The sequence below is a fragment of the Sceloporus undulatus genome, chromosome 1 (genome assembly GCF_019175285.1).
Source record: "Sceloporus undulatus isolate JIND9_A2432 ecotype Alabama chromosome 1, SceUnd_v1.1, whole genome shotgun sequence".
Taxonomy (NCBI): domain Eukaryota; kingdom Metazoa; phylum Chordata; class Lepidosauria; order Squamata; family Phrynosomatidae; genus Sceloporus; species Sceloporus undulatus.
In genome coordinates, this window is record NC_056522.1 from 316,640,623 (window position 1) to 316,661,818 (window position 21,196).

The 21,196-nt window shown below is 39.8% G+C and overlaps 1 protein-coding gene across 10 annotated transcripts in view; it reads right to left on the reverse strand.

Moving 5' to 3' along the window:
* The window catches only part of DPF3 (double PHD fingers 3), a 278,546-nt gene that overhangs the window by 145,314 nt on the left and 112,036 nt on the right, over positions 1-21,196 (reverse strand). For all 10 annotated transcript variants that reach the window (XM_042445680.1, XM_042445751.1, XM_042445759.1 and 7 more), the window contains exon 2: positions 20,589-20,749. In XM_042445680.1, the coding sequence (XP_042301614.1) occupies positions 20,589-20,749 (161 nt within the window). The remainder of the gene's footprint in view (positions 1-20,588; positions 20,750-21,196) is intronic.

A 21,196-nucleotide genomic window follows, 5' to 3' on the forward strand; every position in this document is an offset into this window, starting at 1 on the left:
TGACAGTACATACATACAGTGATTAACATAACATTACAATATTCTGACACATTAGCCAGTCTGGAAGAATCCTTTCTATGGGAGCGGGGCGGAAGAGACTTGATTCCAGTTTCTATTTTTATGTATGCAACCTCCACTGAAGCACAGCATTGAGCATCATGAGTATATTAAAACCAAATACAATCAGCTCTCCTTATCCACAGATTTTTATCAACAGATTTAAGCATCCATGGCTTGAAAATACTTTTAAAATATACACATTTCCATAGGCAAACCTTGATTTTGCCATTTTATACAAGGGACACCATTTTACTATGCCATTGTATTTAATGGGACTTGAGCATCCAGAGATTTTGGTATCCACAGTGTCCTGGAACCAAACCCCAGCAGATACCAAGGGCCCACTGTATCTTCAGTAATACACTGGAATTTAATCATACACAGTTCTACACTGGAAACCATATATAAACTTTTCATTTACTCCAGAAAACTGAATTATTAAGCTGGGACATTTGCTAAGATCAATGTGAGAAACAGTAAGTTAAATAAAATAGGAGGGAAAGAGATGATATCATAATGGAAGGAAAAGGCTAAACCAAGAGAAGGGGTTTTCAGGAGGGGGATAGATGAAAAATATGGGGTATTCAAAAATTCATATTATTTCTCTTCAGATCTCAGAACAGGGATAATTGGGGGGGTAGATAAAAGGTTTTAATCTTTTACCTTCATTCTGGTAAGAGTTTTAGTGTAATTGTTGTGTGTCTTCAAATAATTTCTGACTGAAGGAGACCCTAAAAGGAACCTTTCACAAAGTTTTCTTGGCAAAATTTGTTTGGAAGCGGTTTGCCATTGTCTTCCTCTGAGGCTGAGAGAGAGTGACTTGCCTGAAGATCACCCATTGCGATTGCATGGGTGAACAGAGATTCGAATTCTGGTCTCTTAGTGTCCTAGTCCAACCCCCAAACCATTATACCATGCTTGCTCTTTTTAGTGCAATAATGAAACAAAAATTTGCATACCAATTTAAAATAAATTGTTTAAGTGTTCTCTGTTTAATGTTTAAAAGAACATTCAATTATACTGAATTATATGTTGAATTATATTTTAAGCATACTAAACAGGTTAACCCTTGTTTACCCATTTATCAATTAATAGTCTAAAAAGAAGTCTTAAAGGGCCAAAGGTATGGTTTTCAAATAGATTTAAAATGAGAACTCTGTATAAATAAAACGATTTTACCATAGCTCTGTAGCTGTCACCTACCTCTTCCTAGTTTTCTAGTGTCTTTCTGTTACTGACAGAAGAAGCTGATATTTTCACAACATATTATATTTATACAATTCTAATATCAAGAATATAACCCATAAAAAGTCTGACACTAGTCTACTTCTGAGTTTTAAATGTATCTTGAGAATTATCAGTTATTTAATAATACCTAACATACCATTAATATTCCTTCTTTTGACATACAAGGCAAGGTATGTGAATTTATAATGCAAGCATCCCCCTCAACTCTCATCCTTGAGGGTCATGCCTTGACCTGTTGACACTCAAGGTGCCTGCCAGTCTGGCCATTTGCCATTAAACTGATTTGTGAAATGCCTGTCATTTGATCCATTTTCTTGGAGGCATCTATATATCAGTTATTGTTTATCCTGAGGCAATATTTACTGTCCATTAATTGACTGAGCAACATTCTGTGTACACCTGCAACCTTAAGTAATAAAAAAATTTCACAGTCCAGCATTCTTCTGATAACCTTTAACACCAAGCATTATGTTTTACAGCTCTTCATTCTTCAAACAATGTTTGACCTTGGATGACAGGCATCAACTTTAACATTCCATATATACAACCCAGACTATTTTGCTAATTATTCTGTGATCTCTAGAAATCGTTGTGTGCCTGCTTGAATGTTTAGCCTAAATCTATCAAATGGTGCTAACTAGAGCAGCCTCACTGAATCAATACAATTTATGTAAGTACCAGATTGCATTGATTTGGTGAATCTAATTCTAGTTAGGATTAACTATTGCATCTTGGAAATAAAAGCAGGAAGTTTCAGGAATAGGATGACAAGTCATTCCTGATATTATCAATTGTATTTCGCGCAGCAAAGAAAAGAGCACCTCAGCAGAGTACAATAACATCCAAAATGAACAAAACAGAGGGCTCATTCACACTACCAAAAAAATCGGTTCTGAAACCAATTCAAATACGTGAAGTTCCTACTCACCCTGAATCTCACACAAGCGAATCCGAGGCTTGCACACCCGTTCCGTGGTAAATGGCCCCTAGCGCGGGTCTTTTGAAATCGGCACAAATACCGTTTCTTTTTAAAAACCACGGGTCCTGGGAATGAGAACTTTGGCCTCGATCACGATCGAGGCAAATTGAGGGAGGGATTTAGGTCAGAGGGTGGGCAAAGGGCAAGGCATTTCCTCCCCTCATCGGAGGGGAGGGGGAGGAGGAAAGAGCCCTGGGCAGAAGGGCTGCTGCTGGGCAAGGAGCAGGCAGGGCTCCTGGCGCCGGGAGGAAGGGGATGCTCTCCTCCTCCTCCTCTTCCTCCTCCTCCTGCTCACCTGCTGGCTCCTGCTCCCTCCGGGGCCATTCAAGGCCGCCTCTCTTGCTGGGGGACTTGGCCAACCCCAGGAGGGCACATTGCATGCCCACGGAGGCAGCCGCTTCCAGCCTGGAGCCTGGCACCCAGAGAGGGGCTCCCCTGAGAGCCAGCCTGGCAGCCAGGGGATGGCGGGAGGAGGAGGAGGAGGGTCGCTGGCCAGGCAGCAGCAGGCCTCCAGCAGCTGAAGCAGGGAGAGAGATTCCTCTCTCTCTCTGTGTGTGTGTGTGTGTGTGTGTGTGTGTGTGTGTGTGTCAGAGGGAAAAGGGGGGTGGTCTACTTCTCGCTCCCGCAGCCTCCCCAATACTCTTCTCCCTCACGATAACAAGGCTGGAAAGGATCCCCAAGGGACATCCAGTCCAACCCCCAATCAAAGCAACAACCCCCCCTTTTCAAGAAGCCTCTTTTGACCATTTATGCGCATTTTTTGACCATTTATGTGCATTTTTGGGGGGGTGACATGTCTGTGTGCTTGCTTGTGCTTTATTTCCTCTTGCTCCTGGATTATTTATTATTATTGTTATTGTTATTTTTATTGTTACTGTTATATGCGGATGCTACAGTCAGAATGCCTGCACTGCATTTCCCCTTTATTCCCAATTGATTCCATGGGTTAGAGCATTCCCGCCCCTCATCGGAGGGGAGAGAGAGGAGGAAAGAGCCCAAAGGGTGGATGCTAAGGGTGACAGGTGGCAAAAGGGGGGGCTGGGCTGCATAGGGCTGGGGGTGGGGGGGGAGATGGAGAAAGTGATGGAGGAGGAGGAAGGAGGAAGAGGAAGAGGAGGATTGCCAAGGCTGGGGGATGTAGGGAAATGGATGCAGCAGAAGCATTTATGCACATTTTTGACCATTTATGCGCATTTTTTGGGGGGGTGACATGTCTGTGTGCTTGCTATTTCCTCTTGCTCCTGGATTATTATTATTATTATTATTATTATTATTATTATTATTATTATTATTATTATTATTATTAATGCGCTGCATTTCCCATTTATTCCCAATTGATTCCATTAGGTCATTCTCTCTCAGCCTCAGTGGAAGGCAATGGCAAAGTGTAAGCAGGAGGAAAGGGGTCAGTTCAGCAGAGGGGGAAGCTACAATGTTGCAAAAGACCTCACTTACAATCAGTGTTACATTTTTAAACAATTTTTTGGAGCAAAGGGAAAGCTACAAATGTTGCTTTTAAAAGCATAATAAAATGCATGACAATTCTATCCTTTGCCTGGGACAGGGGCAGATCTGACCCAAATGCCCACAGGTTTATAAAAAAATTAACCCTGTGCCTGGCTCTTTAAAAAAAAGGGAGGAGGGGGAGGACACTTTCCGATGCCCTGCAAAACGTCACCATGACAATCGCTTGATTGACAGCGGCCACCTTGCCGGCAGACACAGAATGCATTCGATTTCAAACAGAATGCATTCGATTTCAAATTTGTAGTGGGCACTTGCTAACGGAGCGATTCGGGGGAGGGGCATCCGGATCATCCCAGTTCCCTAACATGTCTTTTAGGCCAGTATGAATGGGGCCAGAGATACCTTTATTAGGGCAATCAAAAAACACAAAGTACATGATGCAAGCTCCACTTTTTTCTTCATCAGGCAAAGGTGTTAGAAATCAAACAGGAGAAAGAAAGAAAAATGATGATCTTGGAGTCACAGGCCTACATTTTATCAAGATGTTGCCATAGTTGTTCTCAGTTAAGATGGGATGGAGGGATATCCATGTAGGTATATGCTTTCAGGGCAGAAAATGGCAAACCCCCAAACAAATTATGCCAAGAAAACTCCATGATAGGCCTGTCTTACAGTTGCCATAAGTCAGAAAGGATTTGAAGGTACACTACCACCACCACCACAAGAACAATAACAAAAGAGGCCATTCCTCCTTTTTGGCCATGTGGGCTCTGGGACACAAAGAGTATCATAAAGTCCAGGAAATAAAACATAAAATCAATTAGCAACACAAAAAGAAGCCTCCTTTGCAGTGTTGCTGTTTTGTTGATTTTGGATGTTAATTGTACTTTGCTGTATGGCCAACATGGCTACCCTAGATACATTTTCTGGATTTGAGCAGCTCAGCAAGTAAGCTCAGGGTGCAGCAAGGTTGAAATGGAACCAAGGGTTAGTGTCCAGACATAGAATCTCTTTTCATTTCAGCATTCAGCATCAATTTATTGTAACTTCTAACTTGTGGTTCAAAATGTCAAAGGCAGCTTATGGCCGTAATCAGGAATGTAGCTGGGAGCAGAGATGAGAGCTTTCCCTTATAGCAGTAATTTAAAACTTCAGATGAGTATTTTAAAATAACGTTTAGGCATCCAACACGAATGGGCAAGAAAAGTTACAAAGGAAAACTGGAATAAAGCAATGTAAGAGTTCTACATATGAACGATATTCAATGTCTCAGTCTCTGCAAGTCTAGAAATTTGGGGAATGAAATACAATTTCATTTGAGCAGCTTAATTCTTATTTGTGGTGCAATGCCCTCTTTTGCACCACTCACTCCCTATAGCTACTTTCCCTAGGACACTTGCTGGTAAGCACCTGTTTCAGGTTAAGAGACTAGACATAAACAATGATAGCCTGGATATTGCTTGAAGCAATAAGCATTTACCAGGGCTGCTTTTGGGCCACTTAGAAAGTTTTAACAGGGACCTCTGGCAATCGCAACAGCAGTTTTATCGCAGTTCATTTTGGTACTATCTGTGCTGAATGACACAGTAGTCAATGAAACTACTAGGGGCCAATTCATAACTTTTTCTTCAGTTTAGAGTCCAGATTTTTTCCCACTAGGATGTGGTTGAATCAATGGTTTAACAAGATGCAAGTAAGAGCTGAGTACTTGTGAAGTCTCACACAAAAGTACACAAAATATTATCCTAAGTAGCAGCTCCTGACAAAAATGTAGCTAGGTCAGAGATATGATGGCTCATGCTTCAAAGGTGATTTAATAATCTGTCTTTGTTGTTGTGCTTCATTATTCTGTAATGCTGAAGGTTATGATTGGGAGGAGGTGGGGATAAAGGAATTTTTTCTTTTTTGAAATGTGATTTTATTGTAATTTGCATTTTATTGTCGTTTTCTGTTTTGTAATCCACCTTGATTCATTCGGGAAAAGGTGGAATATAAATAAATTATTATAATTAAATTATTATTGTTATTCTAACATACCACATCCTTCAAGTTGAGGAGAATTTTATTAATATAAGAGAGACACTTGTCCCTCCACATTTGTGGCTATGACTTTTGCAGATCTGATTATTTGCAGATTTTATTAATATGTTTTCTCTAGGAATATAGGTCTTCCAGTGGAACTCTATGGTCAATTTTAACCAAAGGCCGCAGTGAAGAGAGAAGAGAGTTCTTAGAGAGAACATTCAACTAGGCATTTGTAGCTCCTCCAGTGCAATTCTATGGTCAATGTTTGGCAGATGTTGACCACAGAGTTGCACTGGAGGACCTAGAGATTCCTAGAGAGGTGTTATCTCAGGTAAAAACGTGGTGGTTTTGTTATTTGCTTTTTCCCACATTCACAGGGGTCCTGTGCCACTAACCCTAGCAAATGTGGAAGAACGAGTGTACTTGTTTATAAAGTATAGTTCTTGACTACACTAGCAGGAAACCATAAGATATCCATTTGACTGGCTCCAACTAGAATGAAACAGGAGACACATTGGATTGTGCGTACATCATTTGTTTTCACTTGTTCTGTAAAAGTTCCTGCTCCAGAAATGTCTGAATTTTGATCCTAAATAGCTCCTGAAGTTCTTAAGAGTACGCATCGGCCAAAACATGTTTCTAATAAAACAACGATATTTGAAACATCTTGAGATGTGTCACAACTTTCTTCTAAATTTTCACTTCTTTTCACTACAAGGGCAAGCAAAACTAGGAGTGAAAGCATCAAAATAGAAATATGCCAAGGAAGAAAGCAATAAGCCTTCTCCCCTATAAAGCAAGGAACTGGACCCCTGGGAACCATGGGAATAGGTCCTGGACAAGAAACCTGGCATAAGTGAAATCAACACAAAGAGCAATGAAACAAAAATTAGTCTGTGTCCCTGTCCAAATATGTGACCATCCATCTTTGCTTCAGGTCATAATACATGGCCATCTTTGCTTACATTTGCATGGAGTAAGCATGCATTAGTTTGAGGCTGCTGCTAAATAAGCATAGGATTTTGCTTAGTTTTGCTGCCCAGAGCCAGAAAGAAATGTATTGTTTCATGTAATTTAAAATTCCTACTCCTTTACTAAAATATTCAGTAATATAGCATATGCAAAAGTTTCTGTGGGAACAAGAATTCTCAACTTCTCTTTGAGGATATTCTCCTTCAAGGATGTTCTCCTATAACTGGGTACTGCCATCTCTCATGCAGATATGCCTACTGCCACACTAAGAAATTTCTGCAAAGCCAAAATCTAAAATCTTTTCCATTTCTTGGAAAACTGAAGATTTGATAAAGGAAACATGGAGAATGGAGACAACTATGAAATGATTTTGACACACACACACCCTGTGGTGCTCCCCGCCCCATCAGGCTACAGCAGACTGGAAACAAGACATCATGACTATTTTTCAAAATCAATGAATTTAGAATAATTACAAAAAATCCTGTAAAATCCAAGGTGGAAATTATTTCAATATGTTGGACACTACTGTTGATTCTTATCACAGGCCTGTAATGGAAAAAGAAAACTTTTTTCAATATTATAGCTATTTTTAATGTAGTTTGGGGTGCTGAATTTGAAAAAAAAACAATAAAAATGCCATAGATAGTTCTTTCACAAATATGAAATTTTGATCAATTGTGTTGTTACTCAGCTTTGATTAAATGTGGACAGTGTGGACATATTCCAGCATGGTTTCTTTTATTGCTTTTGAACAGATTTTTGTGTTTCTTATCAGTGAATTAAAGTGTTTTGAAAGTCTGTTAGAAGGATTTAACCTCTTTCTCACTTTTGCAGGATAATTCTTTGCAGGATAATTTCATTTAGTCATATATTAAAGCACAGAAACATCAAAGTAAATTGTGGGGGGGACTATACATGATGGAGCAAATCTGATATTTAGATTGGATTTAGAACACCAAATTCCTATAAAACCAGCATATACTTTTTAAAAGTTTTTATGAGTTTATTACTTCATTTTTACAGGCAATACTAGACCAGCAATATTAAATAGTTGCAGCATAAGCAAAATGGCTGCAAAATGTAAGCCAACTTAAAAACAAACAACCTATTTTTAGAATTATCAGGAAAAATATATTTCTCCAATACGGACAATGATACTGAGTATAATGGGGAAGTACATTAATATATCACCCTCATCTTTTCTTTAAAAGGGAATTTACTAGAAACTAATAGGATAAATTGTTGGAAGTGTAATTTAAAGATTCATTCTGAAATATGCAGACTTCCTGGCAATAGGGATCTGCATGCAATTAGGCTGATCTACCCTTCCTCCTCTCAAGACTGACAAATTCTCGGGTGATTCAGAAATTGCAGACACACTGGAGTCAACTGTCTTATGCTAATGCAAGTGATCATTGGATTTCTATTCTTTGGGGATCACTAAACGTCTTTGGTCAGTATCCTGGGGTGAACAGATCTTCTCATTTAATTATCTCAAATATACTTCCTGGTCAGTATGTGCAGGTTGAAACAAATCTCAGGACATTTCTACAATACAAAATATAAGTTTAGCAAAAGTCTTCACTTTTTGTATTAGGAAACTACATGGGGTGCTTCCAGGTGGATGGATCCTGATAATCCATAAATACTGTAGAACTTTTCTGACTTTCTCTCTTGAAGAGATCTTTGGGGACAAGAAGAAAAGATGGAAGAGGAAATAAAAAAACACAGAAATGTAACAAAAGAAAGAGGATATTGTGTGGGTGTCGTGTTCTTTCAAGTAATTTCTGACTTATAGTGACCCTAAAGTGAACCTATCACAGGGATTTATTCAGAGCAAGTTTGCCCTTGCCTTCCTCCGAGGTTAGGATAGTATGACTTGCCCAAGTTCACCCAGTGGCTTTCCATAGCTGAGCAGGGACTCAAACCCTGGTCTCCCAGTGTCCTAGTCTAACACTCAAACCACTATACCATGCTGGCTCTCGTGTTGTATGGACCTTTGCACATTTCTCTGAATGAGGCTGTAATGACTGCAGAACAAAATCTTTGTCTGGAATACTAGTGGCCTTCAAGGGGATAGCCAGAAGCACTGTGTTGTTATATTATTGCACCTTTGCTCATCAGCACAAAACAGCAGAAATCAGCTTGAGATTACATTGTTGTTGACAATTGCCATCAAGTCAGCTTTAACTTATGGCAGTTTTATAAATGAGACCTCCAATAAACCTGTCATTGATAGCCCTGCTCAGGTCCTGCAAACTCAAGGCTCTGGTTGCCTTGACTGAGTTTATGCATCTATAGCAAGGTCTTCCTCTTTTCCTATTGCCTTCTATTTCACCAAGCTTCAGTTTGGTCATTCTGGCTTCTAGGGAGAGTTCAACCTCAGTTTGGTCTAGGGCCCATTTGTTGTCTTTTGGGCAGACCATGCTACATCTAGAACTCTCCTCCAGCAACATATGTCAAATGAGTTGATTCTCTTATTGTCAGACGTCTTCACTGTCCAACTTTCACAACCCTGCAGAGAAATTACCCTTCATTAAACAACGTGCTTATTATTAAAAGAATGGCAGGAATGAAAACAAAAAGGAAGGAGTCATTTGGCACTTTGAACATCAACCAATTTACTTACTTTTACTTTTTAAGTAATTTACTTACATTTTAAAATAAGCAGCACCACACATTTATTTAGTTTCAAAGGTTCCCTCTCCAATTCCCTTATTTTTATACTAAAACAGACTAACACTGCTAACTCTTTGAAAAGTACTTATTGTTGACATGGATATTTTTGTTGAAAGAACTTTATGTATATTAGATTGATTACTTCAATTAAGTAAACATTTTAGTATGTGTAAAGTTCTTTAAACAATAATGACCCTACTGATAACCAGCAAGTTATAACATATAATGAAAGTTAATTATTTTTGAAGTGCCACATGCTTCTCAGTCAGCTAGTCCATTAAAATATGGTTGAACATAAAAATAATTGTGAAGCAATTTATTTTTGGAAAGTACAGTTGGAGTAACAACAAACTGAAAACTGCAGTGTCCAGATCAATGAAATGTAGAGGGGTTTGCCCAGTTTCACTTCTTAGAATGGCTGAAAAATAACAGTCACTTGATACTGCAAGATGTCTGCTTTGATGGGGTCAAATGGGTCTCCTCTATTTAAAAAAAACATGCCAATATAATCCTTCTACATCCATCTTGTAAATTTCCTTTTCTATATCACAGCATTAAAACCTGTTGTTATTCACAGTCATTGTCATGATCTTCTAGTACAGTAAGTCATGTCTGGTTCAAGGCTTTGTTTGGGGGTAAGACCCTGTCAAGCATGCCTGCAGGCCATTAATAGCTAATCCCTATCTTTACTGTACTAATTCCAATTAAGAAATGGTTAATGCAGCACAGCCGCAGCACTGTATCCCTTGCAATAATGGGGCTAGAGACCTATATGGTGAGAATGGGAAAGAGAATAAGCAGAGAAATGGGTCTGACTATAGCTTCTACTTTTAGAAATTCTTTTTCCATGCCAAAGGTGTATGGCTGGAGTGCAAATATTTGAAGGTAGGATTGGGAGAAATTCTAGTAACTAGTTAGAAACACTGAATATTCACAGTGAGTCACTGTAGACCAGTGATGGCGAACCTATGGCACACATGCCAGAGGTGGCACTCAGAGCCCTCTCTGTGGGCACACATGCTGTCACCCAAGCACAGAGTTTGCCAGAGTTTCTTACTAGAAAGCCAGAGGGATGTGGAACTTTGCAATAAATAAGTGGGTTGCAGTTTGGGCACTCGATCTGTAAAAGGTTAACCATCACTGCTGTAGACAGTACTAAGCCAGATGGAGCAGTAGTTTGACAATAACATAAGGTTGATTCCTGTGTTATTTTCACAACATTAGCCTAATTTGGTAAGAGCTATATCATATGTTTATAAGCCTACCCCTCTTTTATTGATCAATTATTATTGAAATCAGGACAGTAATAATTGGCTAATCCTATTCAATTGTCTGGTGAACTTACAGTAGGGTCTTATGCTCTATGGCTCAGGTGGGCCAATGTGGGAGGGTTGCATGCCCAAACACTCACTCTACTGTGCGCACACACCCACACACCCCGATTTTTTGCTCAAATGCCTACCAATGCCCTCTGTGGGAGACATTTTCACCATGTTTTGGGCTCTCCCCAGGCCATTGTAGGCCCAAAAGTGGCCCATTTTTCAAGGTTAACTTCCAGTTTTAAAAAGACAATAAGTTTTCCAGACAAGAAGTTTGCTTTAGTAACCTGGAACATTTTCTGGGACAAAAAAATGATCCAGGAGGGCACCAAAACATGGCAAAGATGCCCCATGTTCCTACAGGGCACTTTGGGACACAGACACACACAAAAAAACCAACAAAAAAAGACTCCCCTAAGAGACTCTGAGGGCCACAAAAACGCATGCAACCTATGGACTACATTTTGCCCATCCGTGCCTTAAGGCAATCACATTGTTCTAACACAGTTAAAAATATTCACTTCTCCTCTAAGCCTGTGCAAAAAGGTATAAGGATGGGGAAATTCCACTTTTTGTGACCAAGATGGGATGAGAAGATAGTTAAAGGAAGCTATACTGCATGTGCTGCAGTAAATTTCCAGGTTTCATCCATTGCAGGTGTTACAAATGCTGTTTCTTGCCCTGCATGGTTCATTGCTCTCCTCAATACAAGGATTTTTCTGAAGTGAGTGCAGAAGGAGGAAATCTCCCTTCTGAAAGGGAAGAGAAAGGAAACGCCTCTTCCCCACAGGGGAATTTCCAAGAATTCAGGGCGTTATGAATGTGGCCCAGAAGGGGTGTGGGAGGGATGCACCATTAGAATCTGGGATGAACAGCAGTGTACAGACTTGCATATGGGAAACTGTGGAATATGTAAGCCTCAGGGTGCAACCAGAAATGACGTAGGAGGTCTGCAATTAGAATTTCTTATTTTCAAATGCATCATTATTAATAGCAGCAACAGGGCGGGTGGGACTGAATCAACTGGGACTGAAGCACTATAGAACATGGTTTAACCACTCCAAGTAAAAGCACTGGGGAAGGGGGTGTTGGTCTCTAAGCAAAATTGCTCTCACACTCTGAAGTTCATTTCAGGAAGATAGAGCTGTTTTGGCCAGCTGGGGAAAACATTCAGGCATACAATTTCCTCTGTGGAAAAAATTTAATTAGAAAAATTGGTATGAGGTGGAGATAGGGGTGCCTTAAAAATCAATGTCAGGCACTCCACTGTCCTGGCTATTGTTATTAATTAATTCATGGATCTGCCAGCATTACAACTAGTTTGACACACACGGAGCTGATAAACCTGTTTCTAGATAAACCACCACCACAGATTACAGCTGCATATTCACATGATGATACACTTATGTGACTCTTCAAACAAGAAATTTCATTTACATGGTGTGGGGGGGGGGGTGTTAGAAGTATTGGTGTTAGAAAAAAGCATTCTAGCTTCGTCTTATCTTTAACATTTTGTTTTCTATGGGCAAATATAGAATCATGGAATTGGAAGAGATCCCAATGGCCATCCAATCCAACCAGCTGCCATGCAGTAATACGTAATCAAAGCATCCCCAACAGATGGCCATCCAGCCTCTGTTGTTGTTGTTGTTGTTGTTTCTTCTGCTATTACTGTTGTACTAATAATAACAACTTGTACAGGGGAACATTTGATCATACTGAGCCTGAAACAATTCAGGTTTTACCACTTCAGTGAGAACAAGTGCTTATTACTCACACTACCAACTTCTTTCTTTCAGTTAGTTTCTAAGGTGCTACAAGATCCCTTTGCATACTGCATCTTGTTGTGTGCATATGCCTCCAAGTTACCTGATGTTTTATGATGATGTCATGAATTACATATGGTTTTCTTAGGCAAGGAATACTCAGAGGTGCTTTGCCATCTGCTTTCTGAATATACCTACAGCGCCTGTTATTCCTTGGTAGTCCCCCATCAAAGCACTAACCAGGCTCAAGCTTGCTAATTTTCCAATATCAGATGGATTCTAATGTCTTCAGGGTAAGTAGGTGTATCTGATAATATAATTTTATAAAAGAAATAAGGGGAACCTACCAGGGATTAGGGATATAATTCTTTTCTAAGTTTCCTCTTGAAAGTGGCAGTGAACAATTTCAGCAATTTTCTTCCCGCTGTGAGAAAGCCTTCAAAAACCACACCATTTTTGAAGGACTATTTGCAATTCTGGACTTATTCTGCACAAAATTCACACATGCTTGTTTTGCACAGAAAACAGCATTTACAGTGCAAGAAATAGCATTATCTGTGTGTAAAATAATATTTCAGGGTAGAAATATTAATTCCTGTGCAGAAAATGCTGTTTTCTATTGAAATCAGTGATGTACAATTTTTACTCAAAACAATCATAGTATTTTTGCAGGTGTCTGGCTTCCACCCTCATACCCATGTCAATACACATGTACCCTATCTCAAAGAGAGGACCCAGCTGATTCCAAAAAGTGAAGATGAGGGCCTAGCTCAACTGGGCTACTGGATGAGCCAGGCTCCCAAGAAAGCATGGCCCATAAGGAGAAGCCACCACTGCCAGTGGGTTAGGACTATTTCCTCACCTCCTTGGAGTGAGTCTTGCCATTCATTTCTGCCACCTCAAGTTTTGGCAGCCTTGGCTTGTCTCTTGTCATAGGGTAAAAAAATCCAAGCAAACTTCCCATAGTGAAAGAAAGAGAAAAAGAAGCCAAGAGAAAAGGAAGGGATCTTTTTGTGGGATAGCACCCATACTAAGGCACATACACACAACTCCAGGGAGACCTTGCTTGTGTTAATAATACTGCAAAAAGGGGTTGCAAGCTGGGCGTGGGTAACAACTCTCTTCATGAAACAGGGAAATGTTACAGTAATAAAAAGCCACAAAGTTATGACTACCTTCTTTTTTAGAGCCAGTCTTGGCATCATTCCCTGTTCTTCGTATTCATTCATTTTTTAAATGGTAAAATGGAAATATACATAAAAGTGCAAATGAAAATGCACACACTAAACAAACAAAATATTTTTATTTATATGCTACGCTGAGCACAATGTTCACATGTAGATGTAGAAGGGGTCCCAAGGTAAAAGGTTTGAGAACCACTCCTCTAAGGGAATGAGTGGTTTAGGAATAGCCTCTGAATGCATTTCTGGACATTCAGCAGTTTTTAGAAGGAGGTACTACACTTCATGCCAAGTGGAAAGCAAGAGCTGACTCATCACTATGAACCTTCCCACTTGATTAGTTTAAACTAAAGTGACACATGAAGTGGATTGAAAAGTGTGAATGGTGTTGCAGAGTTTCTTCCTCCACCTGTTCTCTTTCCAAGAGTTGTGATCAAATGTTCAGAAATACCTGGTCTTGCAAAGCTGTGGTGTCAGTTCTGATTGGCGCTATGCTGGAGGTGGAATCATAAATAGGAACAAATATTATGGCCTGTGAAGAGAACATCCCTCTGAGGAACCAGTGCAGTGTATTGGTCTGAGTGTTGGACTAGCACACTGAGAGACCAAGGTTTGATTCCCAACTCAGCCATGGAAAACCACTGGGTGACCCTGAAGAAGTCACACTTTCTCAGCCTTAGAGGAAGGCAATGGCAAGCCTCCCCTGAATACATTTTGTCCAAAAGAAAATCTTATGATAATAAGTCAGAGTTGATTTAAAGGCACATAACAGCAGCAGCATCAACAACCCTTTCAAGAGTGGAGGAAATACAGTGTCCTCAAAATAAATGGCTTCTAACAATTTCTTTCTCAGTTTGAAAGCACTGTTTATGCAGCCTTACACTACACAGAGTTACATTCTTTTACAGTGTTATTCATCAATGAAGAATTGGGTCACTCAGACTCAGAGAGAGGCGTCTTTTTGAAGGCCAAGGAGCAAGAGTTCCCTAGTCAGAATAGCACAAGCAGTTGGTAGCTTAAGAACACTGATCTAGAAGAATTAAACAATAATGAAAAAATAAAGTCAAACACAGCACCTGTTATAGTAGGGTGCAAAGACACCTGCCAGTCCCACTTGGCATATTGTTCCAATTAATTTAAACAGATGAAGGCTGCAATCAGAGGGTTGTGGGATTAGGCTTTTTGTCTCATGTTTTTGTTGCTGCAACTGAATACCTATACTTCCTGAGGGGGAAAAAATAGAAGCAGGGGCAGGGGGAGGCAAACTTCTGCCACCCATTCTTTTTCCTACCAAGCATAAAGCTTGCAAACTTTAAAAAAAAAGCTGACTGGACAGATAACCCCAGCAGCTAGCATAGAAAGAGGCACAACAGGGATGGAAAATGCCCTACATTTTAAAAAAAAATAAAAACCTGCATTTCTTTTCCTAATTGACAAGGCTGTCTGCTAACAAGCAATGCTATTGCAGTCCAACTTATGGGAGGGGTGTATTACTCAAGCAGTCTTCAAAAGCAGAATCCATTGAATGGGGGGGGGGTAATTCTACCCATTGCAAAGTAATGTTTAGATGCTTTTTTGCTTGTTTTTGTTTTTTGGCTTACCAAAAATGTGCAAGACAACTCATTAAAGACTCAATCCTAATTGCTCCAACTTCCAAGCATCTATCCAGGTCTTCTTCCTGCTCTGATGCTGGCATTGCATGTTTGAGAATTAAAGCAGATTTTTGTTACACTTTCTTTGGTCTTCTTTCTTCTCCTGAGTTGTCTTGCATTTCAGTGCCTTATAGGGCAACCACAGAAGGTTCTAACCATTTGATTATAAAGGAAATAGCAGGACCCACAATGAGTTATGTTGTTTATCTCATTAGTGGAGAAGAGTCATAACTCAAAGCTAGAGTGAAAGGCTGGGGAGAGAGGAAGGGAAAAGAGGAAAGGAGTTATGTGCAGTATTGTGTGAAATTAACCCTGAACTGTTTGCCATGAGATACAACCTTTGTTCAGAGAACAGTGAAAATCAAGCTGACACACTAGAAAAGTGATTCTCTTCTAAAAGTGACTTTCTTCCCAAAAACAAATAAAATAAAATTGGAAGTTGGGTCTGCCTCTTACTGCAGGTTAGGAGGTTAGCGTAATGAATAAATTTTAAATAGAATCATATATAAGCCAATGAGAAGAATGAATGGAAGGGAATTTTTATGAGGTTCAGTGCTACTCACAAATTTGCCCGTGCCGCTGTTGAAGAAAGTCAACTTGGAGCCCAGTTATATGTTCCCATTGCCTAGGACTATGCCATTTTGGAAATTATGTGGCTAAAGATGATTGTATTGAGCAAATATTTAGTAAACTAGCATAACCAGGAAGAAATCCCTGATTAATACTCTAATGCTTGACATCTTTGATATATATATGTAGTTATATATATTTAGCCTTCACTTTAAAGTGCTACATTCCCAAGAGTATTGTGTCATGTTCTTGCAATGCATTGACTTCTTAGCCCCAGTCTCACCCCGAAATGGCCTGAGATGTCTGCAAAATGCTAGTTTCTTGTTACTGAAGTAGAACCTTTCCTCCTACACGTTAAACAATGTGGACTGGCAACCAGCAAAAAAATCCATCCTTTTGGATTACAGTTAGATTTTTGGTTATTCATTCCATTTTAGAGAGAAATGACAACTTGTTCAATTAAGAGCTAGTCTTCAGCTGAATTTGCTAGGGAAAGTGCTTAATCTCTTGGGTCCCTCTGATACTAGTTTCAGCAAACAGGCAGTAGACAAATTTAATAATTAAAACATTTACTACAGTGGCCCCTTGGTATCCACTGGGGTTTGGTTCCAGGAACTCCCCCCCCCCAATGGATACAAAAACTCATGGCTGCTCAAGTCCCATTATATACAATGGGGTAGTAAAATATTGTCCCTTGTGTAAAATGGAAAAATCAAGGTTTGCTTTTTGGAATTTATGTATTTTTAAAATATTTTCAAGCCATGGATGCTTGAATCTGTGGATAAAAAATCCATAAATATGTAGTTACTTTGCAATGCACAGTCAAAGCAAACACACACAAGTTAGCCTTAACTTGCTCAGGGAAGATTTCAAATAAAGGAGGAGTTCAGCAGAGCTAGGACTCACCATCTTGAAGGAAGTGGGGGGAGAGGGTGGGAGTCTTTGTGTGACCTGGCAGTTTCAGTGGCCACATGGTGTGATTACATAGATACATTGATGACCATGCAATACAACTGATGATTGAGCAAATGGGGAAAGTTCTAGATAGTCAGTAAGTATAAAGTAGAGGCATCCAGGAAACCCTTACACTGTTTAAACCCCCATTGTCTTAATGGCATATAAGAGAAAAGAGTGGAGAAAGAAAGTCCCAAAGACCACTATTTTCAATATTACATACAACATGGAGCAATAGGATGAACAAAGGGGAGATAGCTTTTTACAACATGGCCAACAATAACAAAGAAATAAAATGTTGTTAGAACTTATTTGTGGACATTTAATTTGATTGCCAGTATTTGTGGGAACCAGAATAGACATTTGTCAAATAATTGACTAGATGGTGGAAGGGTGGATGTGACCGTTTTCATCAACTGATCACCATGTTGTGACATACCTGCCAAACAATTTCTTTAAACACACAGGACATTAAATTAGCTACATGAAGAATTTACATCTGTCCCTTCCAGCAAAGCTCTCTTAGGTGCAAGCTTCAAGCTAAACATTATGTGGACTCTTTCCTTTGTGTCTGTTTGATTTTTACCCTGAACAGGCTATATGAGGGGAACACAGACAGAGAGACTACTTAACCCTTTCTCTGCAGTTTTTGTTCATCCCAAATACAGCCACCCTAAAATTATATTTTGCTCGCTGAACCAGTGGACAAAAGGGGAGGGGGTGAAGCTCTTCCAAACTGTCATTATAGATTCCTGGGTCTTGCTGGTTATTGTATTCTCTGTGTCCACTTGTTGGGGGCTGTTTGTAACGGATTCGTAGATCTGCACTAGAGCTCTTCCAAAGAGTTGTGTTTTTTAAAAAAGAACAGCGCATGATTGGTTTAGTGGTCCTATGGTTTCAAAGGCAAATTACTTCCTCCTTTCCTTCTTTCTTTTTTAAATGAAAGTTATAATCCTATAATGCAAAAGTGACATTTCTCTGATTCACTGATCTTCTGATGCACTATCCCACTAAGACATTTTTAAGGAGTTGAAATAAAGATTTTTGTTGTTATTATTGTTGTTCTGATATGTCTTGGAATTAAAAAGAAATTAAAATCACGGGCAGGAATAACATGTTGCAGGCAGTGCTGGAAATAGCAACAAAAACCATTCAGGGCAACAGAAATATTGGCAGGTTATAGACCGCCGCTTTGAGGCGGTCTGCTGCGGCCGCCGTTTGCTCCGTAAGGGAGCCGTCGCAGCCACACCGCGCGGCTCCCTTACGGAGGAAAAAAGAAGCTCCAAAATGGAGCTTCTTTCTGTGGCGCCCTAATGACATCGCGAGGCACCGCTGGCGCACTCGCGACGTCATTAGCGCCGCGACACGTTCGGACACACAGCGTCCGATACGTAAAGATGGTGCCGGCCATTTGGAACGGCCGGCGCAATATTGTACGGACAGAGTCCGTATTAGACCCAAGGGCGTCTAGAAGAGACGCCCCTTTTTTAAAATGGGACGTCCTGCAGACGTCCCAAGTGGCGGTCTATAACCCGCCATTGTTTGCATATTTTTTTAAAAAACTAAGAACTTACAACAGCACTCTCCTAATACATTTATCCCATCTGGAGGAGCCTACAGTTTCTCCACTTCTTATTGTTGCAGGTGAAAAAGCTACTTGGTAAAGACATTTTTCTCTAAAATGGATCAGAAGAGAAAAAAATTAGCAGTCTCTCCTTTCTTGACTTTTCTCTGACTCTGAAACAGCCTGCACCCACACCATTTGTGGTTTAAAAAATGGAGGGGGATCAGAAATACCATGTGCAGCTCAATGCTTGAATTTTAAAAATAATTAATTACTGTTATAATCCTGGCAGATAGACACATACCATAGTTATCTTAATAGACGTAATTTTCAAAAGTAATTGTATTTCCCTGTTTCTCATAAGTATCTAAATTGTTACCTTTTGTTAGTTTAAAAAAAAACCACTGGCCTGGATTACAAAACACACTCATCCTGTCTGTCTCATCCCAATATCAGCACCTACAATAAAACATGAGACACAACACAAGCCACTACTTGAACCATCTGATATTCCTCCTCCACCATCATTTTGTGGGACTGTAGCCCTCTAACTATTAAAGAAACTAAAAGTTACAGCTACACTGCAAAAAGACTGGAACTATCTCTTTTAAAATTATGTTATGTAGTTATGTCTCTTTCATTACTGAGGAAAGGAATTCATAACAAGTAACTAGTTATTTCTGACCAGTTACTTCCAAGGTCTGGTTCCACACAATGTTTAGTTTCCCCCACTTACATTACTCATGTAAGTATTGTTATTTTTTATGGTCAATTTAAGAAGAGAACAAACTTTTCCAAACTCTTTCTCAAGTAAGAAGTTGTTTTCACCAGTGGGAAGCACCGTACTCCATAACCCATAACCATAGCACCATTTCCCAACCAGTAGCAACTCTAATAGTGCCACATTCACTATAGAGGGATCAGAGCAATCCAGAAGAAAAAGGTGGTCCTATGATGATCACTTGTCCTATAGTGCAGAGTATTTCCAGCCACATGGATGTCCCCACTGCCAATTTCCAGGGATGTAAGGAAAAGGGGTGTTCTTTTTCTCCAGATTTTCAGAGAAACACCCACATTGCCTGAGAACCCTGAGGAACATTGTGTACCTGGGTTGCAGCCTCTATGGGATGACTACCAATGTAGACAAGCCCTAGATAATAGTATTGTATCTTTAAAAAGATAAGTTCATCACTAATATATATTTCTTTTTAAGAAATAAAGTTAATTATTTCCAGGTATATCAATAAGAATATACAAGTGCATTCCCCCTTTCAACTTTTTTAAAGACCATTTCCCATACAGTCAAGCAGTCGCTTTTCAACTACATTTCTGCAGCAGACAAAGGCACATGACAGACGGTCCCAAAGTGCCGTGCCGCTGCCAATTCTAAGGTTAAGGACCGTACACCAACTGCATGGTACCTAACCCTAGCACAGCATGGTGGCGGACTAATGGCCACGTCCCATGTACATGGGCACCACCATTTTGACGTAAGCAACGCACAGCATATACATGTAGCTGTACGTCATTTATGTAATGAGTGCACCATTAGCGTACTCATGACGTCTGCCCAGCAACAGAAAAAGAACCCATTTTTTTCAGGTTCCTTTTACTCTGGAGGGACACCACACAGTTTGGCAGCAGTCTGTACCAGGCCACAAATAAAATTAAAGGAACTAAGTTGAGATTGCATTTGTAGGCTGTAGAGGGATTTATCTATTACCAATCATTTCTATTAACAGGGAGCAGAAGTAGAGGAATGTTGTGCCTTACTCATCCATTGTAGTTGCCTAAAAGAAACCTTTTCAAGTCAATCATTCTAGGCAAGTTTTCCAGGGACTCAGTCACACTAAATAATTATAGTCCAATATTCCACTTTAACTGCCATGGCAACTTCTCATCGAATTGTGGGATTGGTAGTTTCAGGAGGGGCATTTAGGATTCTCAGTCAAAAAAAAAAGTAAAGTTAGTGCCTCACCAGACTACAAACTCCAAGATTCCATAGGATGTTGACAGGGCAGTTGAAGTGGAATATAGCTTAATATTTGTGTAGCATGAATGGCCACTGGTTGTGGCTGTTCCAAAACTCAAAAGTATCTTTTAAGCGAATTCAGTAGGGCCTTCACACAGTTTGTAAGCAAGTTTATACCTGGTCCCCGATGCCTCTTTTCCATCCAAATGTAACAGTTATTCTGAGCTACACCAGTTTGCGAGTCGAGGAAAGGAAGACGGACACTACGTTCAGCACAGAGCCGGGAATTGTAGCTGCGACAGTGCTCTATGGCTTCTTTGTAGAACTGGTCCCCAAGACTGCAATGTGGAGGGAAAAAAGAAAGCATGAGATAATAGACAGCCACCATCTTCCCCAGGACAGCTAAGGTCAGCTAAGGATCACTGAAAATATATGGACATAAGTGATGGAAGACTTACAACCATGGTTTTATGGTTATTTCCCCCACCTCCCACCCATAAGCATCAAGTCAGTTTGTTTATTATTCTGCCTTTTCCCCAGTCCAGGATTCAAAGACTAAAAGAGATAAGGCTAAAAAAAAAAGATTCCAAGTTAAAAATACAATTATAAACCAACAATAGAATTAAAAGCAGTTAAAAGCATGACTATAAAAATAAAACAACAAATAAATAATACAGTTCATTACGAAAGGTCCCTTTCCCCCTTAAGTAATCAGTCCTCAAAGGCCTGTTGAGCAAAAATGGTTTTCACATGTCTAGAGAAAGACAGCCAACATGTTGTACTGG